This window comes from Bubalus bubalis, chromosome 14, assembly GCF_019923935.1.
Source record: "Bubalus bubalis isolate 160015118507 breed Murrah chromosome 14, NDDB_SH_1, whole genome shotgun sequence".
NCBI classification, from domain to species: Eukaryota; Metazoa; Chordata; class Mammalia; order Artiodactyla; family Bovidae; genus Bubalus; species Bubalus bubalis.
Genome location: NC_059170.1, coordinates 52,438,255 through 52,462,573, shown reverse-complemented (window position 1 = coordinate 52,462,573; position 24,319 = coordinate 52,438,255). Strand labels below are relative to the sequence as shown.

Sequence of the window (24,319 nt, the reverse complement as noted above, 5' to 3'; positions counted from 1 at the left end):
TCAAGGGTCCAGAAGATCACTAAGTGCTCGGTTTTTCTGTTTTTGTACCAGACTGGTGTAATCCAATGCTAAATGTCACAAAAGGCTTTTCATTAGAAACAATGGTAGGATATCTGTTAGAATCAAATTTAACTTTTAAAAATGTTTTATTGTTCTTGGAAGTTTCTGTTTTAGGCCAGTTCAATTTATAAGCAAACCTATCTTCTTTCCAAAACTTTGGCTCAGATCTGCTAGTAAAAATATGATGTGGAACAAAAATAGTACGATCTCTGTTTCTCATTATCTCATTTCGATTTTTGAACCAAGATCAATCACATTGTAAAAGGACTCTGCCAGCATAAAATACACTTTATGCTAATTCCTTTAAATATCTGTTTTATAAAAGAAATTCTTTGGGGGTTTTATTTTTCCCCCTCCTTTTGTGTTACAGATTCAACCATAATTCCTCCAGTTCTTTTCCCTACTCAATTTCACCACAGTATCCACAATTCAAACCCCATGTTTTAGAACTTGACATATTCCATATGCTTCTCTCCCATCCCAGAGGAATGCCTCCAAGTGCCCATCTGGATATAGTTTAGACCAGGGCAGAAATAACTTGGAGGCCTTGCCATAAAGCCCTTTTCATTATCATCTGCATAAAGAGGAACATCTTGTATTCCACAAATTATACTTTAAAAATAAAACTCAAGCAAGGAAGACAAAATAATCAAAATTCACTTCTCATGGATGAGAAGAGAAAAAGATGAAGCATTAGATTTGTTTATACAATAATCAGGATTTAGTGTCTATTAAAGAATACAATGGATGAAACTTGCTTTTTGTGTTTATCTTCTGTCCTCTAGGAGGAGAGCTCAGTGTTGTCCATTTAATTTTAATTTTGCACTGCCAAACAAGAGACTTTAGAAATGGCAGGGTGAGAGAATTAACATTCATTGAACATCAGGCATGCATCAGCCCTGTGCTGTACATTTAAAATTTAACATATCTAATCATAACTATGGCCCTGTATGGATAAGATTATCCCCAAAGATGAAATGAATCTCTCTAGGTTTTAAACAAATAGCTTCTTGACATTAACTTCTTAGTAACTTAACAAAAAATGGGATCTTGTCTGTCTTGAACATTCCCAGTACCTGGCCCAGTACCTGATAACTGCTGAACATCAGACTGTTTAAGAATGTGAATGTGGTAAGGACAAAGAGGAAAACAACAACAACAACAAGAAAGCCCTTTAATTTAGCAATTATGAAGCCTAGTAATCTATGTGAAGGACTTTGGACTTACCATAGGAACGATGTTCACATTTTATTCATCATTGGCTATAAAGCATCTATTATGAGAATAAATTGTGCTTTATATATGAAGCATCTAACATATGTGTAACAAAAGCTTACCTGTATAAAGTAGGGGCTTAATAAATGTTGAATAAAAAATACATATGTATATATATATGGCTGTATGTGTAATACATATGTATATATATATGTACTTATATTTCTTCCCATACAAAACTTTGTGCTTTTTGTAAAGATAAAAGCAAACAAAACCTCTTTCCAATGAGACAACTTAAACTTGCATTGCCTTTCAGGTGCTCAGAGGGTGTCTTTGTTTTGACACAATGCCAGTTGGATCCTAAAGAGGCATTGACTGGTAGGCTAAAAGAAAGTAACTTGAGATATTTGAACATGGTCCAGAAATAGGACTTATCTTTCATTTAAAAAAAAAATCCATTCTTGATGCACAGAATGGCATGCCTAGAAGAGGAACAAGGTTTTTGGAATAAACAGAGCAGTGTCCTCAAAACCATCCTCTTCTCTCCACAGTAAGTCAGGTATTATATTCTTTTCAAAACAGAATTAGTAACATCAACCAAAGCCCAATAATCTGTGATACAGTAAAACAAAAACCTTTTAGTTTTAAAAACCAATGTCTTATTATCCAATATTTATCAAGTACCCGTTACCAGTCTGACACTACCAGCGTCACAAGTATTTCTCTACTGATGGATTAAAAATCCCCATCTCACTTACAATGTGCTTTGCACTATCTACTTCTAGAAAATACATTACTGCTATTTAATTTAACCTAAGACTGCCCAGAATGTGGCAGGATCCTACTGTTGACTGTACGTCCATACTTCATATTTAAAAGGGCTTACAGTTCAATGAGGAACATGAGTGATTTTTCATTAATTTCTGTCAAAATTAATAAAAAGAAACTTTAATTATAAAGAATGGAGAAACCAGAAGGAACTCTCACACCCCATGATGGTAGCTGAGCCCAACAGGAAGAAGAAAGAAGACTCCTCTCTCTCCTAGCATGGACTCAGCCAATAAAAGCCATGGATTCTGTTTACTGCCCTCCTGGCTTCCTTTTCTCTCTAAAAAAAGAGTATCATCCTCCTGCTGTGCAGGGACTTGCAGTAGATCACTACAGTTGTGCATCCTGAATTGCAGTTCTCTGCTGATCCTGGATAAGCCCGTCTTTGCTGGAGGAATATGTAGCATTCTGTTTATTTCAGACCCACATTTTGGTGGTTCGGTAAGCAAACAGGTGTGGCACCCACAATTCAGCCCATTGTCATTCACTGGTTTTCCCACCAAATCTGGAGTCTGAAGATCCTTCTCCTGGATCTGAGCTCACATTCTCTTTGCATTTGAAGCTCTCTAGGTTTTATTCAGAATCTATTTTAAAGCTTCATCTTTCTAGTCAATGCTTTGCTCTGTACACAAGTACTCACTTGGCACTTCTGTCTGATTTGAGATCAGACTGTTTCAATTGAAACAGACTAGCCTTTGAACCATTCCTTTGGGAGCAGGGGACGTTTCACTGAAACTGTGCCTATTTTTGTCCAGCCTTCAGCCTATTCCTTTGCAAAGGGCTAGTCTCTGGAAAGTGGCTAAAAAAGCCTTTGGCCAAGCTCCTCTAGGACCAAGCTATTTCCTTAGAATTGGCTGGTATTTTAGGCTTGTGAGCTATTTGAACTGAGCTGCTTATGCTGCAAAATGTTTGAAAATTGTTCTTTTACTCTAGAGAAAAACCTCTGAGACATCAGAGCCCAGGTAACTAAGAATTGTGAGAGTACCTTCCAAACAGAGACTCTGGCAAATTTGATGTTTAAGAACTGAAGTCTTTCCTTATGCACATTTCTAACTAAATGGGCCAACCTGACCAAAGACAATTTAGGATCTCAATGATCATTATGATGACCTTTTCAAATTCCCAAAGTTGAATTTTTTTAGAAACAAAGAGGACTACAATAGCTCAAAATCTCCAGAAATGAGTGGAATGCTTACTTTGATTGGTATTTGGAAGCTTCCCAACATTATCAGGAGTCTAGAATGGCTTCTTTACAAAATAAGATTTTAAGGAAAACATGAGTAATGAGAGATAAAATGGCTCCCAGTGCCTCAGGCTCCTCTTCTTCAGCTTCTCTGTCTCAGGCTCTGCCCCTAACACCATCTGGTCTCTCTCTTTTGGCTCTTCATGGGTTAGATCCCATCTCCAAGGCCATCTTCCTCCTTCCTAGCTATACTGTCTCCTCCTTCTCTGTACTGCCAATTACCCTCATACCAATTCTCTTACCAAGCTTCCCTGTTGAAACTATTCTCATTCACTTGTCCTCTGAACGTGTAGGAATGTCTGTTTAAAATTAAGCCTTCTAAGAATCCAGAGGCTGAACTGTTTATTTTTTGTATTCCCTGAACCAAAGCTGAATTGAGAGCTATAGTCAAAAGTTTTCCCAAAGTAACTGAGGATACTCACAGACTGCTGGAAAATTTTAATATAATTATTTAAACTTATCAGCCTTACATCAGCTAGTTCTTATGTTGGTCAGTGAAGGCTAGGATCAGCATTGGATGAAAACTACTAACTGGGGGAAATCCTGCAAGGTTTCTAGAATTACAGCTGGGAGGCCAGCCTGCTATCATTATATGATCAGGCTCAGGCAATCCCCAGGAGGCTTCATCACATTGTTCCTGGGGTTTCTCCAAATCCTGCTGATTGGAACAAAATTCAGGCTCACATACAAAAATCTGATGAAACTGTTCATGATTATTACAATCAACTTCACATCATTTTTAAGGAAAATTCTGATATTCTTTTAGATGTTGATTTCACCCAGGTAGCTTTTAACACTATGTTTATTAATGGGCTGAACTGGGACTTTTCCCTTCTAGTAACAAGGATCAGGATGGAATGGGAAACTGTCTATCCCAGATTTAGCTAATGTGGCAAACCAGCTCTCTCCAACTCCAAATGAGTCACCTCAGAGAAAGACTGCCAAAATTCTTAATCTTCAACCCCAGCAAAAGAAGGCTCCTAAGTGAAACCATATCCTACTAGTATCCGCTATTACTGCAGAGCCAGGACACTGGAAAAGAGATTGTTCCAAATCTAAGTGCTTCAGACATCTTCAGCCTGAAGCACTTCTAACTGGCCTTCTAACCGGCCTTTCAACATCCTCCCAGTTCTCACTGATGGGGCTCTGAGGAACTACAGGAATTCTTCCTAATCTTCCCTCTTAACTTGTGTGGAGAAACATTTCTTTAGGAATGGATTTCTTCCAATCCTAACTGACCCCAGAGCCACACTCTCGGTGCTCAATTCCATTACTATTAAAAAAAAAAAGCCCCTGCCTCAGAGAACAGAAACAGTTCACTAGTGGGGATCTAACAAGTCTCAGGAGGTTCCTGTCTCTGAACCAATTCCCTTTTGTTTAAGTCCTTTGAGAGATACATGTGCTTTTCCCTTAGTTCTTCTAGCACTACCCATTTGTCAGGTAAAGACATCTTAGAGAAGTGCCATGCTGGAATATTTTTGTCCAAGAAGGGGGAAATCATTCAAGATTCTGACAGGAGTCATCAAAGTAACCAACAAGGGAAATTAGATGACCCTTTGACATCTTCTATCTTCCATCTCTGATGGTTCTAGAGCTGATTCTGGAAATACTTACTATTTGTCTCTATTGAATCAGCTACCACCTTCCTTATGGGCAAAATCTCTAACTGGTGTTGGCACAATTCACAACACACCTCCTATGAAGATTCAAGTAGATCCCTCAAAACCTCTTCCCTGAATTAATAAAAAGTCTTTAAATATAAAGATTCTTCAAGACACAAAAACCCTCCTAGGAAACTACAAAGCTCAAGGTCTCATTATCCCTTGTACTATCCTTTGAAGCATTCCCAGTTCACCAGTGACAAAAGCTAAAGGTCAGATTTATCTAGGACCTCCAAACAATCACCAACACTGTTATCCTTTTCCACTGTGTGGTCCCCAGCTCTCACAGGATACTGACATCAGTCCACCTGGAAGCAAATTCTTTACTGCAATTGATTCATGCAGTGCATTCTCTAGCATTCTGGTTAATGAAGCTAGTCAATACCTTTTTGCCTTTACTTGGTAAGAAGAACAATTCACCTGGACAGTAACATCTCAGAGTTTTACTCAGTGTCCTTGTTTCTCGGGAATCGTGAAGGCTGGTCTGGGTCATACAAAGTTCTCTAGAGGTTCAACTACTTAGCTGCAACACGTGGATGATTTGCTTCTTCATGCTGTATCTCAAGCCTCACAGGAAAACTGCATCCACTTGCTAAAGCTTTCAGCCTTAAAGGGACCTAAGATCACCAAAGGAAAACTGCAGTCTGCCCAAATCCAGCTTTGATATTTAGGATATCTGCTATCAGGACAAGGGCTGTACCTGGGTCCAGACAGACTTTGTGGTGTCCTACATTCCCCAAACCTGAAACTAAGCACAACTATGAAGTTTTCTCTAGCTAGTTGATTATTGCTGACACTAGATTCCAAATTTCTCTCTTATGGCTAAATCTCTGTATGTTTTACTCAACATTAACACCCTCAACCCAATTTTAAGAGGAAACGAGATAACATAACCTTCAAGGCCTTAAAGGCAATTTGAAGAACTCACCTGTCTTTGGGCATCCCAATAATTGGATTCTCTTTTCCCTTTTTATATGAAAAGCAAGAGAATGGAACACTGACACACAGGAAAATCCCATGCACGGAGGAGCCTGGTAGGCTGCAGTCCATGGGGTCACGAAGAGTCGGACACGACTGAGCGACTTCACTTTCACTTTTCACTTTCATGCATTGGAGAAGGAAATGGCAACCCACTCCAGTGTTCTTGCCTGGAGAATCCCAGGGACGGCGGGGCCTGGTGGGCTGCCATCTATGGGATCGCACAGAGTTGGACACGACTGAAGCGACTTAGCAGTAGCAGCAGCAGCAACATGGGCTTATACTTTAACCACGGATAAAACTGCTAGTATTTATATTGATAGTAGCTCATATTGATAGTAGTTTTTGGAGTAGCTAATAATTTTGGAATACCATGGGAGCAATGTGTCTTCCTTACTAAGCAATATGCCCTCCTTACTTCCAAGGGCAAAAAAGTTTTAAATGCCTCCCCTCAAGTTTAGGAATTACTGGATGTGATACTTTCCTTTGCCACTTTAGCTATTATTAAGGTTCTGGGACACTGTGAACCTGACTCTTTGTAAGCTAAGGAAAATTACCTTGACAATAGTTTTATAAGGAATGCTGCCCTTAAAGGAACCAATAGCAACCAAACTTCTGTCATGGTCCAAAGGGAAATTTAGAAAAACTGGCTAGAAAAGCCCAGAAATTGTTCTCAGAAAAGGGAAAACAAGATTGGAAATTCAATTATTGTTGGTTTGATAAAAAGAGAAAGCTCTGGTTCACATCAAATAAGAACTTATTGCTACCAGACACTCTAAAACTCCCACTCCCCACCACTGTGCATGCATTAAACCATTGTTCTACTGACAAGATGATTGCCTTCATGAATCAATATTAGAGAGGAAACATTAACAAGGCTGAGAAAAGTGCCTACCTCACTTGTCCCACGTGTCCAAAGTAGAACTGAGGGAAGCCTGTCTGTGCTGCTCCCAGACATTTTAAATTGCCTAATGGACCATTCAAGCTCTGGCAAATGGATTTTATACAATTTCTTCCTCTAATGGATATAAATATGTTTTAGTCATGGTCTATATGTTTCCACAGTGGACTGAGGCCTTCCTTTGCAGACAGGCTGCTCTCTCTTCTGTGGCAAAAGTCCTTTTGGAAAAGAGGATCCCTACCTGGGGAACTCCGTTCAGACTTCACAGCGATTGAGGCAGTCCATTCTATTGGCCAGGTACTCTGACAAGTCTGCTGTTTGACTAGTTTTACAGCACTTCCACTGTGCTTACCACCTTCAATCCTCTGATTTGATTGAACACCCAACAGCATCATTAAGACTTGGCCAAATTTATAGAAGCCCTCCAAACACCTTGGTCAAAAACATTGCTATCAGTCCTTCTAAATCTTGGATCCTCCCCTTTCGAAACTTATACTCTTATCTTTTGAGATAGCCCTAGAATTTCCAATGCACTTGGCTCTCACTTATTTTGACCCACAACTGATAGAAAGCGAGATATTCCAATACTGCAAGGGATTAATTGCTGGTATTAAAAGTAACCATGTTTTAATAGCATAATCTTTTCATAGTATACCTTTGAGAAATGAAGACATTAAGCATTACATCTTGAAACCTGTCAATTGGAAAAGACTCCTCCAGAAGAACTCACTTCATCCTCACTGGAAAGGCCCCTATTGGGTACCTCTAACCAACCCTGTGAAACCAAGCTCTCAGGAATAGACTCTTGGATTCGTATGGTTCACCTAAAGAAATCACTGAACCCTGATTGGACCTGCATATCACCTGGTGACCTGAAGCAAAGATGTTCTGGAATTGAAGCAGGTGACATCTGATTAGACAGTTTCCCAAGATATCCAGACTAGGCCTGTTAGACGTTTGTTGCCAAACCTCTGATGATGACCTATGGCTTCAGACAATCTCCAGTGTCTATGATCTTGATCTCAAATGCACTTCAGATTAAAAGTACCTGAGCATTCTCCCTCCCACTCCTCCTAGTTATACAAATGTGACCTTGATAGATTTCCAGTGTGTGCACTTTCCCTCTGACATGAGATACTATACCAGGAAAGGTCCTTCTTGACATGGACACACAGAAAACTGCTGAAACTAGAAACCCTGATTCTAGATCAGCAATGCTTTCAGAAAAATATTATGATCAAAAGGGGGAAATGTAAAAAGTTAATAAATAGAATCTTAATTAAATAGAGTCACATACCAAAAGGGGGCAGTCTCATGCCCTGCAAAAACAGAAGTGTCCAGCAGGAAGAAGAAAGACCTCTCTTTCTTCCTGAAGGGCTCAACCAATGAGAAGAATGTTTACTATAGCCCTCTCAACTTCCTTTTCTTCTCTGTAGAAGTGTTCTTCTTCTCTTTCTATACAGGGACTTGCATGTGGCCCACTATGGTTGCAGGCCTCAAACTGCAGTTCTCTGATGATTGCAAATAAACCCATCTTTGTTGGAAAAAAATGTCTGACAAAAATACCTATTTTTGTCAGGCCAATAGTTCCAAATACTTCCAAAATCCTTTTTTCTTGCTAAGAGTAAGAAGAAAAAGTGGATTGGGGGTGGAGATAAGGTGTATGAGTAAAGAAGGCTTAATTGAGATGGGGATTTCTGCTGGAAGAAAGAATGATAGTGATTCTCTGGAAGAGTCTAAATATTTCTAAGTTTTTTTTTAAAAAAAAGATAAAATTAATGTTATCTGAAGATGAGAATTCCAAAAATTAAAACATGCCAAGAGCTCAGGCATGTACTCTCGGTAATGTTAGGCAGGATTCTAAAACCATTCATAAGAGAAGTTTAATGCTATTTATAACCTAAACTATGACTAAAACAGAGGAAATATGCAAACAGACTTCCTTGAAGTTCCCACCATATTCTCTTAACAGTTGTTTGGACACATATGCTATTAGTTGTCCATCCTATTAGTAACAGTGCTTCCTTCCTGCAGATTCATTCTCACCAAAACAATACACTATAAAAAAAAAAGGATTTACATAAAAGACAGCTGGAGCTGGTTGCCAGGGGAGCTGACGACGTTCCAGACACATTCCACATTAGCAGGATAAACTTCTGGGTAGCCAGGGCTGTTGAAGATGCCCTCAGCCATGTGGAATATTCCACCACAAGCTAGAAGAAAAGAGAAACAAAATGAGTGGCAGAGTAAATGTCAAATACAAGACACCATAAGATATAGAAAGAACACTAGAAGAGCTGTTAGGAGCATCAAAGGATGTACTATTTTCATTTCATAATAAAAAAAAATCCACGGCATATATAATAATAAGGAAAAGATTCCGTAACTTGAAAACTAAAAGCCACTGGGTATGGTGGATTAGAAGGAATCCCTGTAGTTTCTTTTCGAAAAGCCTTTTCTTCCTGTGAACTATAGCTCTATGTAATAAAAGACTCATTTTAATCCTTAGTATTTCTGACCAGGATGATTTTCACCCCCGGCCTAGAAAAGAAAGCAATATTTCAACATTTCCTTCTCAGGAGAGCACTGAAACTTGCACAGATCTCCCAGCATTCTAAGGCTTTTAACAGCTAATAATGAGGAAGCTGACAAGCAAAACTATCCTAGCTTACAGCCTCTTACTGGGCGCTCCTCTTTCCCCTTCTCCCCATGTGCCATGGTCCATCCTGCATCCCTGAAGACACCCAGCCCTGCCTGAATGCAGCTGTCAGGCCAGGGAGACTGAAGAACGGCAGCTGTCCACCGGTTAGAGACACCACTGGACACTGTCCATCAGGGGCTCCCTCAACAAACGTATCAAGAAGGAGAACAAGGACACGCTGACAAGCAAGTCACCCAAGATCATTCCAACCAATTCTCCCCACTTCCAGTGCTCACCATGAGCAGCATTAGTCACAATAGTCAAGGTATGGGAATAAATGTCTGTTAATGGATAAGGAAGATGTAGTACAGAGTTCACAGCTGTTAGAATTTATAAGCATGTTAACCAAATTTGAAAGACAGTAAAATGAGTCACAGAGGTGATCTATGAAACTAGCTCAGAACACAAAATGTAAAGGAATCCCAAATAATAAATCAAGGATTTTCTACACATTCCTCTTAACCTAATAGCACCACTTGCTAACATTTCTTACCTGACGTGGATGCAGCATATGTGGCATGGAAACCACCAAAATTCACTGTAGAATCCGAGACGAACTTCAGCATCAGAGCATTGCTGAAGGAAGTGATAGGATGGGGCAAGGAGGGGCCACAGTATCGGCCTAAATAATGATGACATTGACAAGGAGAATGAATGATGATATGCCAACATGTATTCACTAAAATCACAAAAGACCAAAGCAAACAGAAGAAACCACTACTAGAGAACCATTTAGATCAGGGTCAGTGTTTGGGATGATGCCTGATGATTCAAAATAAACTGTGGACACATTTATAAACATGATAAAGACTGTGAGGGGAAGGTAAGAGAAACACAGATAACTTCCAAATGTAACTAATGCTAAACTCTCCAGGGCAGCAGGCACCTGCACAAAGAAGGGGGCTAATACTTAACAGCAACACACAATAGCTGAGAAACTGCGGATGTTGGGGCCAGAACACCTGCATTCACCTCCAAGCTCAGCCACTTACCAGCTACGTGACACGAGTCAAGTTACTCAAGCTCTCTGTGCCTCAGTTTCTCCACTTGAGAAACAGGTACATGGATAATAATGAAATTCTGTGTCATAAGGGTATAAGAATTGAGTTACTATTTATAAAGTTCTAAAGTTTTTTAATAAATAGAACTTTATAAAAATAGTACTATTTATAAAGTTTACTATTATAAAATTCAGAATAGTGCTCAGTGCAAGGTTATATAAGTATCTGTTAAATAATATATCCTTGACAATGGTCAAATGCTTACAGACAAAAGTCACAAAGAATACAATCAGAAGTCCACAGAGAGCATCTGTCAATTGCCTACTATCATCTCAGGCACTGTTCTGTGTACTGAGAATATAGCCATGAGCAAAACAAAGTCCCTTCTCTGATGGAACCTGTCTTCTACTGAAGGATAAGGAGCTTGAGTGACAAAGCTCAAATAGGAGTAACTCATAGAGAACACTTAAATGAGTGAGTGTCATGTCCGATTCTTTGCGAACCCACAGACTGTAGACCACCAGGCTTCTCTGTCCATGGAATTATATGTATGTAGATACATATATGCTCCTTTGTCCGTGGAATTCTCCAGGCCAGAATCCTAGAGTGGGTAGCCATTGCCTTCTCCAGGGGATCTTTCCAAAATAACCTGAGATTATTTTGTTTGAGAACATTACAGAAATTATAAGCAACATTCTTTAATTTTACTGGGATGTCTTACAAACAGAACTCCATAATATCTGCCTGCCTGCCTGTCTGTCTATCTATTCTGTTCATCCAACCATCCATCCATCCATCCAATGTACATATATATATATATATATGTATGTATTTACCTATCCATTACAGCTATCTATCCATCCATCCATCCATTACTTTCCTTCCACTGAGGACAAAACCAGAAGAAACATGCTCAATTTGAACACGAGAACTGTGGTCAAACAGTAACAAGAAATTTCCCACAGAATACTATCTAATGTTAGAGTGGATTGCATTTTACTACTGTTTAAAGCAGTTGCAACTTTTCAATTAATAAAAAATACATAAACCATTCATGTCCTTGAAGATGAATGAGCTGAGCTTCTCCAGCTCTACGTTGAATCCTGCTTCCTCAGCCTCTCGGTATCTTTCCTTGGCTTATGACAGTCTTCATAGTTATTGGAAACATTCTAACCTCTGATGACAGCATATACGCATGTAAGCACAGAAACTGTAAAAAGCCCAGGCCACGGAAGTGAGTGAGCGAGCACGGCATACCTCGGAGGGGTGCGTCGTCACGGCTGCCGTCCAACACCTCTACAAAATCTCGGGTACATGATGTGCTGCTTTCAAGGCCAAAGTGGCTGAAGGATAGGGTGATATGATTGACTGTAGGGGAAGAAAGGAAGGCTGTTTAATAAAGTTCTGGCAACCAAAACATACAGGGAAGAAGATTTTACCCCTGATCCTTTCACCTGCTGGTTCTCTGGCAAAGAATTGATGAATCTGACAGATGTGCACAAGACGACAGGGGTAAAGAGGAGAAGTAACCACCACTGTGCTAAAGTTTTTTGTCTGAAGAGTAACTGAAAAGCTTTTAAAAATGTCCGTAGACTCTGAAATGCTGGTGCTGGTAAGAGAACCCTGGGGTGGGTTTACTTCATGGATGATGGAGAAAGTATGAGCTGTTCTGTGTTTCTCTCCGAAGTACTTTTCTTAATGGCTTCCTTAAATTCTGATTCTTTACCTGTGCTTGTAAATAAGACACATTTTCCTCCCTGGCACAAATATCCTAGCATTTTCTGTGTTACTTTTAAGTCCAGAAGCAGGGACATGGAGGTTCAGTCATTTTTAAAGAAAGCTTTCAATTACTTGCAAAATAGTCTGAGTCTGGGTCCATTTTCCTTTTGTTTTCTTCCAGGGTCTTGAATCTTTAGAATAGGATCTTTTCCTTTTGCTGTCTTTACACCAGTGAGCTCTTTCATCTAAGAGCTTTACAACTGTTTAGAAACTATCCTTAGGTGCAAGGCTGCAGGACTCTAGGCCGGGAGCTTCTTTATCCAAGGATTGGTTCCTGGCTGGCTGGCTACTTTCTTTGGCTAAAGGTTACATCACTGACCCCCAAATCATATGCAGAGCAATAAAGATACCCTTTTGTTAATGTTTAACATCCCTAGGAAAAATGTTAGAGAATATTTAAGCCAAACCCTTCATTTGTTAGATTAGCTAATGGGGCTTTCTGAGCCTAAGTGACTTTCCTATTATCACACAGGTCATTAATTAGAGAGTGGAGTCAAGAACTTAATGCTTTTCCCACATTATGTCTGAAGTCATCAATTTCCCCTGAAAACCTCAAGAAGGGCAGGGTTCCTTTGAAACAAGATTCATAATGGCCCCAGGGCCACCCTCCTCACAGTCGTTTTGCTCGAGTTCTTAGTGGTCTCCTCATTTTCTCTGTAAAATGTGGACAGTAATCATTACCACTAGATTGTTACCAGATCAGAAAGATTCTAGGATTCTAAAAAGAATACAGTGTAAGTACTTATTAAATGCTTCTTCAAGGTCGATGCTGGGACTTTTAAAAAATACATTTTATAACCAAGAGAGACCAGGCTTTATCATTAACTTCCACCTTAACTGAAGACCAATATGCTCATGGCATTGCATGCCCAAAGTATAAGTTATTAAGTTTCTAGGCTATGGTTCTTACTGTTCATTTATTCATTTAGCATCTTCTTGAGCACCTACCACAGTCAAGACAAATAGTCAAAAACTATTTATTCATCCAGTATTTTTGTTAATCCCCAATTTCAAATGCCTGTCATTTCTACTAGGTTATAGGTTTTCGCTTTGTTATTTCCTTTGCTAGGCCTTGAAACTTATAAAAAGAAAATTAATTAAGAATAAAGAGCAAAAATTACTTCCTACCAGATTAGGAAACCCTTGTTCTCCCGCACATGAGGAATTAGGGCTTCCAAAAGGAGGAGAGGAAGGCCATCAATTGTTACCAGCGAAGAGATAAGAACATGAGTCATTGCTGGACTTTCCCACAGACACATGCATCCTGGATTCTTTTTTATTTTTGTTACTTACAGGGAGGTTGAGCTTGAATTATCCAGCTGCAGTTCTGATTGCTTGGATAGTTGTTCGGGAACAGTGGAGAGGATATAGTGTCAATGGAGTCAGTGAGGGTGTGGCTGCCACAGGCTGAGGGACACAGACACACACTTTTGTCACACACTTTTGATTTCTACTGATTCTCCAGAACAATTATTTGAAGAATGAAAACATAAATGATGTTTCCTTATTTCTAAAGGACTTGTCAAGGAAATTCTCTGCCAAGAAAGCTGCAAATGAATCATGAGAAAGTGGCGATGTACTCTACATTTACAACCGTATTCTTCAATTACAGGAAGTGGGGAGTGGCAAAGAACAGATTAAATGCTTATGAGTTGCCTGAATCTTTTGATAGAACTCTGGCATTGATTTACTTACTTTACCCACTTGTAAATTATAGGCACAGGGATAATCTCTTAACAACTGACTTCATTTTTAGGAACGTAAATACTCAATTGATGGAGACTTCATATAAGCAGTTGTGTGTTATCAGGGATGTGCAGATCCCTGTGGGAACAGAAGATGGGGGGGGTGCCTGCTGAGAGCTGGGGAGTGTACAAGGTGTTTCACAAAGGGGATGGTGTGGAAGGAGGAGTCGGGGTGAGGAAGAGTGGTCTGGGGAAAGGGCAGTCTGAACAAGATAGAGAGGAGGGTATGGGGGATACCACACAGACTTGGTTGAAGTGTGGGGCACGTGAGGAGAGTCAGGGCAATGCTGAGAAAAGACAGGCAGGTTCCGTCCCCATGGGGAACATCCAGAGAAGCTGGGGCTCCACTCCCTGTTTAGTGCAGAGCCAGGACAGACGATGGTACACTGGAGGTCAGGGTCAGAACTCGCTACTGCACACTGACTTTGGAGGAACACATGAGACCAAGGAGGCTGCTGTACTAGCCCAGAGAAGACCTGCTGGGGACTTTTTTTGCTCTGAAGTGAAATATAAGTGATCAGTTAGAAGAAAAAGTGTTAAGAAACTGTTCTTTGAAATAATTCCGTGATCAGTCTTGCTCCACTGTCTACATTGCAACCTCAGGGGACCGCCATCCAAAAACTGTTACTGGCCAGGGCTCTTTACTACAGAAAATGAGCAAGCGAGTCCACTGAAACAGATGAAATGACTAAAGAGACCACACTTATTTGAAAGGACAGGAATCCTCTGGAAAAAAAAAAAAAAAAATCACAGGCATATTCAGCAGACAAGAGCCCTTCCAGCTCTAGGTTCCATCTCTGATGGTGGGTGAAGGGTTAACCTCTAAAAATACCAAACAAAAGGCAATGGATGGAAAGGTCTCTAGTAGAAAGTGGTGATTTAAGAAAAAGACAATGTAGTGGGGTATGGGGGGGTGAACACACTTCCGGGTGAGACAGCGGTTAAGAGTTTGCCTTCCAAGGCAGTGGGTGTGGGTTTGACCCCTGGTTGGGGAGCTAAGATCCCACATGCCTCTTAGCCAAAAATAAATAATAAATAAATAAAAACAGAAACAATAGTATAACAAATTCAAAAGATTTTTTTTTAAAGGTCCACATAAAATCTAAAAAGAAAGAAAAGAAAAAGGCAACAGAAAACAACATTGATTCTTCGGGTGAAGGGCTACCACTATCTCAAGGCTTAGAATCTGACTCTGTGTTACAAGTTTTGCAATTTATAGCAGTGTATCTCTTAGCATAAAATCTTAGATAAATGCTAGGTCATTTATCTATGAATGAATAAATTCAGATAAACACTTCTTTACAAGTGTCTCTAATATTAAAGACACTTTTCAGTATGATTCTGACAACCTGTTTGAGGAATACAGAGATCCGGAGGACTAAGACAGAGTTAAAAGTCCCGACAGAATCATTGCAAACCATGATTCCTTTGTTCTTCTTAAAGTGTCGCACATTAAATAGAAAGCTGGGAACAATTTCCAAGGACTAGTCTCATTTTATTGCAGCACCAAGAGGGAGAGGTAAGGACAGATGGTCTGTGCCTTGGGGAGACCACACAGAACTTGCCTTGTCTGAAGTAAGCACGAAACCCCCGGCTCTGTCTGGAAGGGCCAGACTGAAATCGCAAGAAGAGGCTGTTTCCGGAAGATATGATGGGGTTCCTCAGTTGCTGTCTTCCACACACACCGGAAAGGCGGGCGGTTGCAGAGCTTACACCGTCAAATGCCTACAAAGAAAGGCAACTGGGTACATGGTGGCTCAGGACTTCAGATTGGCATCTACAAGGCCCTGTTCTGTGGAGTATCTATCTGAGCATCAGCGACCTAGTGGAAAGCACATTTGGATTTCTCTGGTGGTCCTGGTTAGGAATCTGCCTGCCAACGCAGGTAACATGGGTTCGATCACTGTTCAGGAAGATTCTACACTCCACAGAGTAACTAAGCCCAAGTGCTACAACTCCTGAGCCCATTTGCCCTAGAGCCAGTGCTCTGCAACAAGAGAAGCCACCACAATGAGAATCCATCACACTGCAAGGAAGAGCCTCTGTTTGCAGCAACTAGAGAAAGCCCATGCGCGACAATGAAGATCCAGCACAGCCAAATAATAATAATTGCTTTTTCTTAAAAAGAAGGAAAACACATTTGCTAGAACCCAGTGCTTTATTCTATGTCCACTCGGGTCCATCAGAATGTCTGAGTCTTTGGTCGTTTCTAGGAACTCTTCCAAGATTTCAATGGGAGTTTTCATGTCAGCGAAACTCACCATGAGATCCCTGGATGTCTATAAATGCCATGCCTTTCCCGGCTCTCATCCTCTTGTGACTCCAGGACAGTCACATCATGTACCATTCTCACAACATGTGCTGATGCAAGAATGAATACTGGAGCAAATACATGAGAAATAATGATGAGGAATCACTTATTTTCAGAAACTCAGCATTTGCTGGAACTTTTTGCTCATCATAGGGTTATGGTCAAGAAGAGAAATGGTAGAATTCTATGAGCCTGACTTATTAATAGAAAATTACCTTATTATTTTAAAATATATAGGGTTCTGTGTCTGTTCAGTTCTGTGCTGGGACTTGGCTGACCTTCCATATGAGCCCGTGCAATGGAGTTTACATTGCAGACTCCCCACCCCAACCCGCTACCCCTGCTCCAGATTGCTGAATCGGTATGTGAAACTGAATTTTTTCATTGCCTTGGCACTCTGTGTGTCATGGACTATAGCTTACCAGGCTCCTCTGTCCATGGAATTCTCCAGGCCAGAATACTGAAGTGGGTAGCTGTTCCCTTCTCCAGGGGATCTTTCCAACCCAGGAATCAGACCCAGGTCCCCTGCACTGCAGGCAGATTCTTTACCGACTGAACCACCAGAGAAGCCCATGAATCTTTAAGCCAGGGGAAATAAGTTTCTTTTTTTTGGGGGGGGGGGGACAATAATATTAATAACAGCAACCATTCATTAAATGTTTACTATGTGCCAGGAACTGGACACAGCCTTTCACATATACTATCACATTTCTCCTCCTAAGACTCTCCATTTTCAAGAAGATCACAGATGCACAGAGACCTCACTAATGTCACAAATCACACAGTTCCTAAGAAGAACAAATACCATCATCAACAGTACACACACTTTTAGAGGATTTCTACAAGTCCATGAACTCACAAAGGCAAGACTCTTCTAGTTTCCTCTATTTCTCTCCAAATTCAGAGACCTGGTGAGTAGCAGATACTGTTCCATCCCTTTCTAAGCTGTCTTTTTGATTGCAATCCTCTTAAGACAAAATAAGGACAGTAGAAAATGAAGAATAGAATTAGAAAATTCACACGTGTATACCTGTGGCAGATTCATGTTGATATGTGGCAAAAAAAAAATTTTTTTTATTAAAAAAAATTAAAAAAATAGAATTAGAAAATTCAGAAAATCACATGAATGAGCCATTTCCCTGGGGATTCTTTGAAAGAGCACATTTTCTAGGAGGTCTCCATGTTTCCAACCTTCCTACCCAGAGATTCAGAAATCACAGGATTTGGGCTGAAATTCACATGGCTGGGGCATTGCTTCGCAAGGAATGGATCAAGATAGAGTGTTTCCAAATGTCCCTACATCAAAATTATATACCAGTGACACCCTACATTTGATTAGCATGCTATAATTTTACAAGCACCATTGCAATACCTCTAAACTAGTCTTAAACACTATGTGATTTTTTTTTTTAGTAATGAAAGTGAGACTTCAAAGTGTGCTAGCTAATAAACTACTGTCTCATCCAATGGGCAATAGTGACAATGGAAGCTAGTAACCCAAGATCAAAGAGCTAGTGAGTAGCAGAGCCCAAAACTTAATTCTTCCCTCTCCAAATGCTATATCATTTCATGTTACTTCTCTTTAAATGGTGTGTAATAGTTATTAAGTTATAAGTTCCTAATTACCATTTTATGAAAGTATATGACCTCAGGTTATTAAGGAGAGAGATGAGTCTTTTTCTTTAAGTTTGGAATAGCAATTCTTTTATTTAACAGTAATTCTTAACACTTGTAATATCAAATCAAGTTTTAATTTATAAAATTATAAGAAAGAAACTGGAGGGAAGAAAATATGAGAAAACTTGTTGCTATTTTTAAAAAGTCTGAAGTCATAAAAATTATCAATATACATTTCCTTTACTTCCATTTAGTTTCCAAAACAAAGTTAGCAAATTATGTTATTGGCTACATGTATAACATATTCGTATAACTTATTTAAGTCTTATTATAGTCTTATTTAAGTCTATTGCCAAGGGTTTCCTAGGCCTGGGAATTAATTTTCTGATCTGTCGCTTAGGTGGAAAAAGTCAGAGAAATACACAAAACAAAACAAACAAAAAACTATACAGTATAACCAACTCATTTCTAGGTAACTCTAGTAAAATAAAATTTTGAATAAAATTATGAATCCACAAAAGAAAAAGTAGCCACCATCCCTTGAGTTCCAACTACAGGAGCTCTAAAAACAGAGGCAGACCTGGTTAAGTAGTAAGCTAAGTTCTTTTGAAAGTTAATCAGTATCTTGACAAAGTATCCAGAGTTTGTCAAATTTCCAGATACCAGCAAACACATTCAGAATACCTGAGCTCACCATTACCATACAAAAATAAGAGATTTTTTTTTTTTTTTTAAGAATAGAACCAGGCAAATAACAAACAGCAAACGCCTGATGAACAAATGAGTAAGTGAATATATATGTAAGAGTACAGGACTGAGGGTGTGGAAAACCCAGAGTTAAGAAAACAAGTTGCTCCTCTCTTGTGGACTGGGCTGTATAAATGCACAGCAGGCATGATGGCAGGGAAGAGGCCATTCACAGGGGGAAAGAGGACAAGAGGAACTGCTTTCTGGGCCCTGTGGGCAGTGGAGGAGATTCCAGTCAGACAGGGACCAAGCCACACACACCTGCCCAGGTGCCCTCTTGCCAGCTGTGCCAGCCCTTCACCAGCACTGCGAGAGAAGTAGGAAGGCAGAAGGTGGGCAAAGGACACTGGACCCACCCCCAGGTCCCAGAGTATCCAGTATCAGTACCCTGAGCTGTGGCCAGAAGTCAGAACTGAGTCAAACTTTTATGAACTTCAATACTGGATGTTTTAAATATTAAGGAGATTTGAATAAATATCAACCCCCTTTCAAAGTTCAAAGTGTCAACTCCAGCACAAAGTGATGGGAAGGAAAACCTTCAGCTTAGAGATTAGCACTCCTTTCTGATGATATGTATGGATGCCAAAGGTCAGAGAACAGAGACAATTTGAGAAAATAAAGGAGCCAAGCAAAGGGAAACTTTCACCTTTCCATGTACTTACTGATGATGGAAATATATATTATTTAAGAGTATGCATTATTTAAAAGCAGGTGGCAGAATCCCTTTTAAAGAGAAAAAAACAGAAGGTAAGTTTATTTAGCAAAACACCCTGGCAGGTGCTCAGAGAATGATTGCCATGGGAGAGATGCCACGTGATGTTACTGTGGACAAATCTTTATCCTTCAGCCACCTAATCTGTACAATGGGACTGACATAAAATTGTAGTACATATTGTTCACCAGAATTAAGTGATTTAAAAGACATAAATTCTCATGTATACATTTTTTAGTGGAATTTGGCAACAGAGGAAATGTAAAAGCCAACTCTTTCACTTCCAGATAGCTACCTGAGGTAAACTCTTGTATGACTGGATTAAAAAATATGGATAATAATGTTCCCTGCTATAAGGGTTGCCCCAGCACAATATTAGAAGACTTAGAAGTGCATTAACAGTAGAATGGGTTCATGACTCATGGTATAGAGGAGAATCTTGTATAGTGGCAAACACAATGAGCTAGATCTGAATACAGCACAGTGTAGAAAAATGGTCAAACCAGGTTGTTAAATGAAAGGAGTGAATGGAAGACTAGGTGTCATGTTGTATTATTTACATCAAGTTTTAAAACATGCAGATCAATACTACATACTGTATGTGGAAACCACATACCATGAAAAAGTACCAAAACAGCCATGGGAATCATAAACCAATTTCTCATAAATGGTTTCCTCTGGGCCAGGGGCAGGGACTGGAATCAGTGTGGTTTGCCCATGGGGCCTCACTGTGTCCTCAGCAATTCATTTCTTTTGAGGAAGAAAAGAAAGAACTTGAGGCAAGCACGGTAAAATACTGAGATTTAGCAAGGAGAATGTTTTTGTTCATGCTGTACTTTATGTGCATTGTGTAGTCTTCTCTGTATACTCAACATATTTTGTAATAGAGTTTTCATGAAGGAAGAGAGAATCTATATAAAGGAAATTACAGGAAATGTAGACTAAGATATACTTACAAAGATGCTCTTCCAAGTATTATTATAATAGGCAAAAAATAGAAGTTGTCTAAGTGGTCAGTTGGAGAAGGTAATGGCAACCCACTCCAGTACTCTTGCCTGGAAAATCCCATGGACGGAGGGGCCTGGTGGGCTGCAGTCCATGGGGTCGCTAGGAGTTGGACACGACTGAGCGATTTCACTTTCACTTTTCACTTTCATGCATTGGAGAAGGAAATGGCAACCCATTCCAGTGTTCTTGCCTGGAGAATCCCAGGGACGGGGAGCCTGGTGGGCTGCCATCTATGGGGTCGCACAGAGTCAGACACGACTGAAGCAACTTAGCAGCAGCAGCAAGTGGTCAGTAATAAGCTAGTGGTTAACTCAATTCTAGGGTGTTCATGTAACTGACTAAAGGGCCAAAGAAACTGTTTTTAAGAAGAAATGTATTAAATAAACTAAGTGAAAAAGACAGGATACAAAACGATATGCAGTATTCTCTTAACTCCCTTTGTGTATGTGGGTATAAGGGTGCGCGTGTTTGCATGTATGTGTTTCTGTAGGAAATGAGCCAAAATGTTAATTGTCTCTGCTTTGCAGTATTATAGATGGTGTCCATTTCTTATTTTTTCTTTTCTGTATTTTAGAAATTTGATATGAGGAACATGTAAAATTTTAAATAATGCATATATTTAAAATGTTTATGTGTTTAGCCAGGCAGACATATAAGTGATCCCACACAGAGACATGAAAATATGCTCTTCATATAACTGAGCTGCAATATCAAAGCCAGATGGACATTAATGCCATTTAATCTAGCCTTTTGCTGCCTGACAGGACTCTATCCAGGATACAGTTTTTGTTTTAAGATCTCCAAGACATCTGTTAGCTGGCCAGTATCTGCAACTATAGCCCAGACCTCAATCCAAGCTCTAGGCTCAGATATCCGACTACATTCCAGACAACACGGCTGGTATGTCCCATCAACCATGGAAATCTCTGTCTCAAACTGAAGTCCTTGCCCCGCCCCCTAAGTCCTCCTGCCTCTTTCACTTCCTGCCTTATCCCCTCCACGGAACGGAGCCTTATGTTCTGTTAGCTCTCCCTCTGCTGTGTCTCCTGGACCCCTTCCCCTGCCCCCCACCAAGTGTCTTGTTGTGGGACTTCATCCCCTCTTGCCTGGGTCACTACAGCAGCCTGAAACTCCCCCTGCCTGAATTTGTGTCCCCCTTTAATTCGGTCTCCAAACAATCACCACCATGCAATGTGCTTTCTAAAATGTAACACCTGATGCAAAAGGAAGGAAGAGTATCCCAGTCCATTTTAAGATCATACTGAGTAGGGACTTCTCTGGTGATCCTGGGGTTAAGAATGCACCTTCCAATGCACAGGGTGTGGGTTTGATCCCACGTCAGGGAGCTAAGATCCCAGATGCCTTGTGGGCAAGAAATCAAAAACATAAAACAGAAGCAATACTGTAACAAATTCAAAAAAGACCTTAAAAGTGGTCCACATCAAAAATCTTTTTAAAAAAAGTAAAGTGTACTGAATAAAGACGAGCATCGCAGGTGCTGCCCTACTGGGAACCAAGGAGAGTGCCTGATCCAAATACAACGTGTAGAACTGCAGCCCACAGCCCCGCTCCACCAGGATCAGAGCCCTGGTGATGGGGTGAGTTGTGGTCCTCACGGAAACACAGCGATCATAGCGTCACAGAGCGCACATGGTGAAGGGAAAAATGAACATTAGCTTCCTCAGAAATGTCTGCATTTTCATTTCTAGAAACTTGAATAAGTACTCTCAGAATGTTTGTGAGTAGAGATGGGAATGTACTTCTACTGCATCTATCTTCTTCTTTTATTAAGTTTCATCTTCCTCAGGGAGAAAATAAGCCCACTATATATGTGGGTTAAAATTAGCATAAACTGGAGCAAGAGGAAACTATTTTAATTCAAAAGCAAAACACACAGCATGTTTTACATTCCCCAAAGTATGCCAATGCCATCTTAACTTCAGAGTTAAGCTTTCCATGCAAATTGTGAATGTATATGAATATGCTTTTATTTTCATTTACTGCACTACCATTTTCTCCTTTGCAACTCATTTGTGAATCTTTTAGACGGTATGAGAATAACCCACTTATGAAATGAAACATTCACTGAGATGATACACTGAAGAGCGTGCAAAAATTTTATAATATATATTTTAAGATTTTTTAAAAAAATACTTTAAGATAAAATGAGTCTGCTCATAAACTAATCAAGATAGTTACCAATGAACTGGGGATTATGGATCCAGGTCTGTGTATCTAAGGTTCATAATTTTCAAAAATGTGAGATAAAGGGACTTTCCTGGTGGTCCAGTGGTTGGGAATCCACCTGCCAATGCAGGGGACACAGGTTAGATCCATCCATGGTTCAGAGGATCCCACACACAGCGGAGCAGCTAAGCCCGTGCACCACAGCTGCTGAGCACACGTGCCTAGAGCTTGTGCTCCACAACAAGAGAAGCCACCACAATGAGAAATCCACACACAGCAGTAAAGAGGAGTCCGCGCGTGCTGCAACTAGGGAAAGCCGGCATGCAGCAAGGAAGACCCAGCGCAGCCAGGAAATCTATAAATATTGTTTTTTAAAAAAGATAAGTTAAGACCTTTAACATAGCATGAGTAGTAACAAAACTAGAAATAGTAGTAATAGAAAAATCAGCAGCAATAGCTAACACTTATCTGTACCAGACACTGTGATTAATGCTTTAGGTATATTTTTTCAAATTCTTTCTTACAATTCCATTTGCAGCTGGTAGAATTGAGGCTCAGAAGATATAAGTAACTTATTCACAGTCACACACTGGGTAGTGTGGAGCCACTATACAAATCCCCTCTGCCTGACGTCTGATCAACTATCATTAAACAACCAAAAAGATAAAAATCAAGTTTTACTCATTGACAACAGAATATTGAGAGATCATGATTCTAAGAAGCTAAAGTAACATGTCCACAGTCTCCTTAAAAAAATCCTGGGAAACGGAGTTGAACTCAAGTCTCTCTTCTCTGGACCCACAAGCTTGCATCCTTAAAGGCATTTCAGAAAGTCTCATTCAAGGCCTGGGTGGGTTGGCAGGTTCTGGAGTGGTTGGCAGCTGTCATCCATCCCACCCACTGCACATGCGCGGGATTCCCGGCATGGTTATCTGAGCAGGCTGGAACAAAGGGTACAGGGGCCAGGTTGTTGCTGTTCAGTTGCAAAATTGTGTGTCCGACTCTTGGTGACCCCATAGACTGCAGCATACCAGGTTTTTCTGTCCTTCACTATCTCCTGGAGTTTGCTCAAATTCGTGTCTGTTGAGTCGTGATGCGATTTCATCACTAAACCTAACATCAAAATCCCAGATTCCTAACTCCTGGCTCCAGTCTTAGATCCAGATTTCCATCCACTCCTGCCCTTTTTCTAGTATAACACAGCCTCCCTGGACCAGCAAGTCTTCTTTCCTCACTTCGCCCATGCTTTTAACCTGGTCTTTAGCCTTTACTTTAATTCATTCTCGCAACATGTGTCTACTGCTTGGATTACTTTGAAGCTTATCGGGGTCAAAATGTGTGGCAGAGGCTAAGATCTAAGGGTACAGAAGACATCATTCTCATCAGGGTGCAAGGTCAGTGTGGAGGATGAGAGTCCGTGAAATGTATCCACATGTGCCATACATACAGAAGAAGCTAATATGGCTGCAAATGGAATCCCCATTAGGGAATGGGAACTGTGCCAAGATCGAGGAAATATTAAGTGATAGGGAGGGGAATCTGCCAGGAAATTATCCAAGCTGTTAAAGCCATAAATGTAGGTAAGGAAGGAAATAGAAATATTACTCATTATAGCAGCTTTTCTC

At 40.2% G+C, this 24,319-nt stretch overlaps 1 protein-coding gene across 1 annotated transcript in view; it reads right to left on the bottom strand.

Annotated features, from left to right (window-relative positions):
• The window catches only part of CUBN (cubilin), a 260,214-nt gene that overhangs the window by 101,869 nt on the left and 134,026 nt on the right, over positions 1–24,319 (bottom strand). Inside the window, exons 32-36 of the mRNA XM_006052367.4 lie at positions 15,678–15,837; positions 13,661–13,774; positions 11,846–11,956; positions 10,081–10,209; positions 8,967–9,099 (exon numbers count right to left, since the gene is read on the bottom strand). Of these exons, the coding sequence (XP_006052429.4) occupies positions 8,967–9,099; positions 10,081–10,209; positions 11,846–11,956; positions 13,661–13,774; positions 15,678–15,837 (647 nt within the window). The remainder of the gene's footprint in view (positions 1–8,966; positions 9,100–10,080; positions 10,210–11,845; positions 11,957–13,660; positions 13,775–15,677; positions 15,838–24,319) is intronic.